This window comes from Micromys minutus (assembly GCF_963924665.1).
Source record: "Micromys minutus genome assembly, chromosome: 2".
Lineage (NCBI taxonomy): Eukaryota > Metazoa > Chordata > Mammalia > Rodentia > Muridae > Micromys > Micromys minutus.
The window spans coordinates 71438370-71445404 of NC_137971.1; the positions used below are offsets into that span (position 1 = coordinate 71438370).

A 7035-nucleotide genomic window follows, 5' to 3' on the forward strand; every position below is an offset into this window, starting at 1 on the left:
CCGAGTGCTTACAATCAGAAGCAGGCCTCAGGGAGAAAAGCAAGATTAAAAAGAAAAAAGTATCATGTTGTATCCCAGACTGGTGCCAATCTTGTAACAATCAATCCTGTTTCAATTTCCCGAGTGTTGGGATTTGCGTTAAGCTCAGAAACCTGAGTTTCTACTGAATGGCATTAGGCGTACAGAACCCTATCCATAAATGCAAAGTGAAACCCGAGGCCCCTGTACAGTCTGTACGTCTCCAACCAGGCCTTGGAAACCTCTTTTAGAAAAAAGAAGGCCACATCTCCGTATCCACCACTGCAGAATAATAAAACATTTCCCGCCATCTTCAAGTCCCGCGAGGCAAATACGGAGTTCACGCGAGTCTTTGCAGGTCTTACGTTACTTCCTGCGGAGAGTTGGCCTTGGCTAAAGGTATACATCCGCCCGTTCTGCCAGTCTTTTGGATAGAAGTGAAGCCACTTCCGGGCCCTATGGTCATCTTCATAGTCTTTTTCCGGGTGATAGAGGCGGGTGCCCCGGATGTAATACCGGCGGACGCATCTTTTCTTTTCTTCCCCGTCTGACCCTGGGTTCCTAGGTGAGCGTCGGCGGGTAAGATTGTTTGAATCCCTGCGGGTTAGCTTTGCCTCTAGATTGTGCGCGGAGCTGGGCATGGCCGAGCAACGTCGCTATGTGGAATTCGGGGTTTGAGACTATTAAGGCGCCAACTCTTGGGCCCTATCGGCCTCTGGGGGGCACTCGGGTAGGAGAGGTGGTTGAGCTCCGGACTGGTAGGGGAGTGATGACGTAGGGGGAACCTGGCTTCCCCCGCCCCCCTGACGGGAGTACCCACAGGGTCAACGCGGGGGCGGAGATCCTTCACATATCCTCCCTCCAGGACCTCTGAATTGCCAAACCAATTCCGGACGTCGTGCCTGCTAGTTCTTTCAGATGCTTTAGTGATTCGTCCTTCCAGATTTACCAGGAAAAATGTTTGTGGAGCCTGTACACTCTCGCGGTCCTCTCTCCTTACCTAATTTCCTCACTTCATATAGTTTTCCGAGGTCCTGCTGGAGGAAATCTACCGTCAGTCATGCCAAAGAGGAAAGTGACTTTTCAGGGTGTTGGAGATGAGGATGATGAAGATGAAATCAGTGTTCCCAAAAAGAAGGTGAGATGGCCATATTCTTAAGGTCTGTGGAGGACTGAGAGGAAAGAAGAGGGAGAAGTCTGATGGGAGAAAAGCTGGGAAGCCAAGGAAGGGGTAGTTATTCCCGGTCACTGGGTTTGGAAGGATACCAGTTGTGTACAGATCTGGGATATTTGGGGAACTAGGCAGTAGTTTCTTATTTGTTCCGCCCTACTCACAGCTGGTGGACCCTGTGGCTGGAGCAGGTGGTCCTGGGAGCCGCTTCAAAGGCAAGCACTCTTTAGACAGTGATGAAGAGGATGATGATGAGGGGTCCAGCAAATATGATATCCTGGCCTCAGAGGATGTAGAAGGTGAGCTTTTTCCAAAGCATTAACGGTTGGAGTGACAAGTCTTAAGTATGGAGGTGGGAGGTGTACCTTTTCTGCATGACTAGCATGGGGCCCCCCATGTCTTTGGTACAGGTCAGGAAGCAGCTACTCTCCCTAGTGAGGGGGGTGTGAGGATCACACCCTTCAACCTTCAGGAGGAGATGGAGGAAGGCCACTTTGATGCTGATGGCAACTACTTCCTGAACCAGGATGCACAGATCCGAGACAGCTGGCTGGACAACATTGACTGGGTGTGGCACAGGAACTGCCCCGGCTGAGGCCTGGGAATGCTGGTGCTGGGCCTGGGCCCTGGTGCAAGTTTGTAAGAAATGATAATTCTCTTTCCCTTATAGGTGAGGATCAAGGAAAGGCCACCTGATAAGCAGCAGGTTTCAGACTCAGAGGAGGAAGACAGCCTGGGTCAGACTCCAATGAGTGCCCAAGCCCTCCTGGAGGGACTTTTGGAGTTGTTATTGCCAAGAGAGACAGTGGCTGGGGCACTTAGGCGGCTGGGGGCCAGAGGAGGAGGCAAAGGGAACAGCAAGGGGACTGGAAGGCCCAATTCCCCCCAGCGTCTAGACCGGCTCTCTGGGTTGGCTGATCAAATGGTGGCCCGAGGCAACCTTGGTGTATACCAGGAAACAAGGGAGCGGTTGGCTATGCGACTGAAGGGTTTGGGAAGTCGGACCCAGGGATCCCATGACCCTACACCTCCACCCTCTCTGGACATGTTTGCTGAGGAAGTAGCAGAGGGGGAACTGGAAACCCCAACCCCTACCCATAGAGAAGGTAAGTTCAGAGGGCACAGGAGGTGCAGTGTGGGCAGGAGACTGGGTGTTTGATGCCCAAATATCTTGATTGCTTTAGAAGCAGAGTCGGCAGGAGCTGGTCTGATGGATGTGATGTGGGAGTATAAATGGGAGAATACAGGGGACGCTGAGCTATATGGACCCTTCACCAGTGCCCAGATGCAGGTGAGCCTTTCCTCCACACCTGCCCAGGTGCAGGTAAGCCTTTCCTCCACACCTGCCCAGATGCAGGTGAGCCTTTCCTCTACACCTGCCCAGATGCAGGTGAGCCCCTGCCTACCCTGCCTTCCCATCCCAGCTTCTGTCTTGTCCTCTGTTCTTACAGACCTGGGTGAGTGAAGGTTACTTCCCGGATGGTGTTTACTGCCGGAAGCTGGACCCTCCAGGTGGTCAGTTCTACAATTCCAAGCGCATTGATTTTGATCTCTACACGTGAGCCCAATAAGGACCCAGTGTGGCAGCCCCTTCTTTCTTGGACTAGGCATTGGAGGCCCCAGCTGCCCTGGGCAGTGAGGATATTGGAGGCTACTCCAAAGCCAGTGTGTGTTTCCCAATAAAAGCCTTGAGTGTGCATCAGGGCTTTGACTATGCTAATGGCAAGAGCCAGGGCTTCTCCATAGCTTCCTTTGGCTTCACCTGGTCGGTCCTTAAGTGTTTCCTCCCAAGAGCCTTCCTCTTATGCTTCTCTCTGGTGTCTTGGACCACCTCAGTTTTGTTTCCCACCCTTGGAGGCAGAGGGAGGGCCCATCAGGTTCCTGTAACTTTCCTTCTTAGACTTCTTGCTGTGTAAAGTTCCCTCTATCACTCTGTTCTCCAGTCTCCCTTGCAAGTCCCTGTTCTGCTGATCTTTGGCTTTTAGGACCTCAAATTCTCTGTCCCGGCAGCTCCTTTGTATTTGGACATTTGGAAGACTTTGAAATTCTAGTAGGAGATCCTCTTAAACATGGGTTCTCCTCTTCTCCTAGTCTGGTTTCTCTACTGCTCACCCTCCTGCAGTAGTTTCCATAGCTCTTAGGTTAAGTATGGACCTGGTGGTACCTGAAGGTTACTTGGACCACCCTGTGACACAGAGGGCAAAGAGTAGTGACATCCTGGAGATGACAGTGAATTAGCTGGTCATGGAGCTCACTCCCCTGACCTTTCTTGGCATAAAGCTTTCTCTTGCTTGGCCTTTCAGGCATTGTCTGTATTTCCTGGGCTCCCACGTCTTGGGCATGGGGCTAGCGCCTTGAGGAAACAACTCTGGTCTGTTCCCCTTCCAGGAATCTGGGGAATCTGGAGTGTGGGAGGCAGACAGGGACCCAGCAGATTTCACCCCAGCAGTGCTGCTCTGTGCTCACCTTGTTTGCCTACAAGAGACACCCCAAGAACTACAGGCTAGTGGGATCCAGGCTAAGAACTTGGAAAGTGGGCTCAGCTCAGGCTTGGTTGTGGGTAATTATTGCAGAGACCTCCAACTTGTCTGACAGACCCATTACTGCCAGCATAGATTAGTTTCTGTGACTTCAAGAAGAACATTAGTGGTAAGACATCTGACTTAGTGTGTCATTAAGACAGAACCCACCAGGTATTTATAAGGTATTGGAGGTTAAAGAGGAACCGGCTCTCCCAGAGACTTAACAGTGGAAACCTGCTGTCTTGGGATGAGTAAAATCCAGTCATATGGCCCGAGTGACTGTTCACAAGTGTTTGAGATAAACACCAAGATGTCCTCCAGGTTCCTGACTTGGCTGATCTAAAGCTGATTTCTTCCTTCATTGCTTTCTGAGTGCACTTTCCTGGTAATACCCAGGAGGGGCAGAGTATCCCTAAAGATACCTACGTCCTGAGCCCCAGACTGTGAGAGTATTGCTTATGCTTCATGTGGCAAAGGGAAAGGGGGATTGCGCAGAAGTAATGTTATGGCTTGGTTTGGTTTTGGTGTGTTTTTTTAAAATTTTTTGAGATGGGGTCTCACTATGTAGCCCTGTCTGACCTGAAACTCACAAGAGATCTGCCTCTCAAGTGTTGAGACTAAAGGCATGCGCCATGATGCTGAGCAAAATTGAGAAATTTTGAGACTGGGAGATTACCTTTGATTATTGGGACCATTGTAATCATGGGGTCTTTATGCTGGAAAAGGAACTGACTCCCAACAAGAGAGCAAAGGAGTCTGAAAGCTGGAAGAGAGGAGTATTTGTCAGGGTTCAGGTGGCCAGGAGAGACAGAAGGAAAGGCAGAAGATAGGTTCTTCCCAGGCAAGTGCAGCCCCACAGTGATAGCCCGGTGAAGCCCACTTTGGACTTGTACCCTCTAGAATTGTAAGATAATAAATTTGTGTCAAGCTGTTTAAGTTGTGGTAATTTAATAAAGCACGTGTAGAAAGTGAATATACACCCACCTACTCTGGAGAGCACAACCACTTTAGAACCAACACTTTTAGGGCTTTGCCAGAGTTCATTGTACTCTCCATCCAAGCACTAACCTGGCCCAGCCCTGCTTATGTTTCCAGATTGGGTATCGTCTGGGTGGTACAGTCATGGACCTTCTCAGCACAAAGCCAGTAATTGTTTGGATGGGGGGGTTTTGTTGTTTTCAGACAGGTTCTCTCTTAGACCCTGCCTGTCCTGGAATTGATTATGTAGACCAGGCTGGTCTTGAACTTAGAGAGGTTCATCTGTCTCTGCCTCCCAAGTGCTGGGCAAACTGCCTTCCTCTTCACTCCCCCTCCAATAATAAAAGTACAATGTAATTTTTTAAAAGGGGGGCCTGAGAAGTGCCTGAGCAGTTAAAAGGGCCAGGCTTGATTCTCAGCACTTATACGCGGGCTCACAGTCATCTGTAACTCCAGAGGAATCCCACACTTCTAGCTCCAGACACTGGGTATCCAGGTGGTTCAGACAACACAAAGGCATAGCGCCCATACACGCTTAAAAATTGTTTTTAATTAAAAGAAATGACTTTCACTTCAGCTGACAAGTCCTTACTCTCCAGCCCTGGGGACTCCCGCTGATCTCCTGTGTCTGGGTGTTTTGGATAAATGGAAACCATACACTGTGATCTCTTCTGTCTGGCTTTTTACACCTGTTTTTAGGGTTAACTGTGGCTTAGCATGCCACTATCTTTTTTATTTAAAGGTAGGGTCTTTGTGTAGCCCAGGCTGGCCTAAATAGAATTTACTGTGTAGCCCAGGCTGGCCTAGATAGAATTTACTGTGTAGACCAGGCTGGCCTTGGATTTAGAGATCTGCCTACTTCTGCCTCCAGAGTTGAGGCATCAGAAGCATGCACAGCAGAAGCATGCACCACCATTCTTTGTTGTTGCTTAAGGGTTCATTTCCACTCCCCAGCACTTCATACCCAGCCTTACCTCCTACTCAGCCAAAGTTGAGTGTCTGCCCCCATTTAGTCTACTCTGTGTTGTCCAACTGCTGCTTTTGGGAGTGCAGTGGAGCCAGGGGTTTGCATCTGCTGACAGTCACTCTAGCACTGAGGAATGTCCCAGCCCAGGTCTTGGTTTTGCTTTGTGTGTTTGTGGTAGGGGGAGGGTTTGGGAAAATTCTATTCAAGGCCCTGGTTCAAGCAACTCCACCAGTGAGCTACATCCCTAACCTTTAAAAGTGGGGAAAATGACATTGATTTGAGTGTGCACTCACATGTCACTCACATTGGTCAGTTATCTCCTGTCATGTGGATCCTGGGGATTGATCTCAGGTGGTCAGGCTTGGCAGCAAGTACCCCTGCCAGCTGAACCATAACCCTGCCCCTTTCGTCAACATCTACTTGGTGATTTCTATATTTCAGATTGCTCTATCTGACCATGAACGAGTCCTCCTTTCCCATCTCTTTGACTGCTAAGGTTATGAGGTATGCCGCCGTGCCCAGCTGCTATTTGGGAAGGTCTTCTGTTGTCTGACTCCAGCCCTGCTCCTTTTTTTTATTTTTACTTTTTACTTCACCATGTACCAGCCATCCCTCTTGTCCCTGCTGTGGGCCTGTAGTGAGGCTGAACATCATGGCGCAGAACTGGAAGAAAGCAGCTCTCTTGGGAGTCCTGTCCTCCCAGCTGTCAGGAGAAGGCCAATCAATAGAGATTTAACTGGGCTTCCTTTGTTCCGGCTCCCTGCTTGTTAGCTTGGTGGTTGATTCTTCCACTGATTCTACCAGCCCCAGCACCTACACAACACTTCCTCGTATGTTCTCTACTAGTCAGCTAGCCTTAGAGGGAGAGTGCTGAAGGCAAAGGAGTGGCCAGCTCTTCCCGGTCCTGTTGACAGGGGCAGCCCTCAAGACTAGAGAGTGGGGGCGCCACAGCCCAGTAGCTCAGCCTGTAATCCGGGTAGGAGCTTCAGAAGTTCAAGGACATCATCAACTGAAGTTTTTTGGGGCTGTTTGGATAATGGAATACAGGTGTCTGAACCCAGTTTCAGTGCACAGAAGGGTGTCCTAGTTAATGTTTTTCTTGCTGTGATAAGATGACCGAAGCCAGGCGGTGAAGGTGCACACCTTTGACCCCAGCACTCAAGAGGCAGAGGCAGGAGGATCTCTTAAGTCCAAGGCCAGCCTGGTCTGTAGAGTAAGTTTCAGGGTTGCCAAAAATATACAGAGAAACACTGTTTGGACCAAAAACAACAACAGAAAACCATTGTGACCAAAAACATCACGGGAAGGAAAGTTTGGTTCATTGTTAAGCTGGTGGGAGCCAGCGGGCAGAAACTGAAGCAAAGGCCATGGAAGAATGC

The 7035-nt window shown here is 49.8% G+C and overlaps 1 protein-coding gene across 2 annotated transcripts; it reads left to right on the forward strand.

The window, feature by feature from the left end:
- The first annotated feature begins 533 nt into the window (after nucleotides 1–533).
- Nucleotides 534–4634, forward strand: CD2BP2 (CD2 cytoplasmic tail binding protein 2). 2 transcript variants are annotated; one of them, XM_080911504.1, is made up of 7 exons: nucleotides 534–583; nucleotides 1041–1156; nucleotides 1356–1488; nucleotides 1600–1757; nucleotides 1860–2295; nucleotides 2374–2480; nucleotides 2641–4634. In XM_080911504.1, exons 2-7 carry the CDS (start codon nucleotides 1079–1081, stop codon nucleotides 2749–2751), a joined length of 1023 nt encoding a protein of 340 aa, XP_080767630.1. In that variant the 5' UTR covers nucleotides 534–583; nucleotides 1041–1078; the 3' UTR covers nucleotides 2752–4634. The 2 variants fall into 2 exon arrangements, with proteins under 2 accessions (XP_080767630.1, XP_080767629.1); XM_080911503.1 differs by having other exon boundaries at nucleotides 554–597.
- The last annotated feature ends 2401 nt before the right edge of the window (nucleotides 4635–7035 follow it).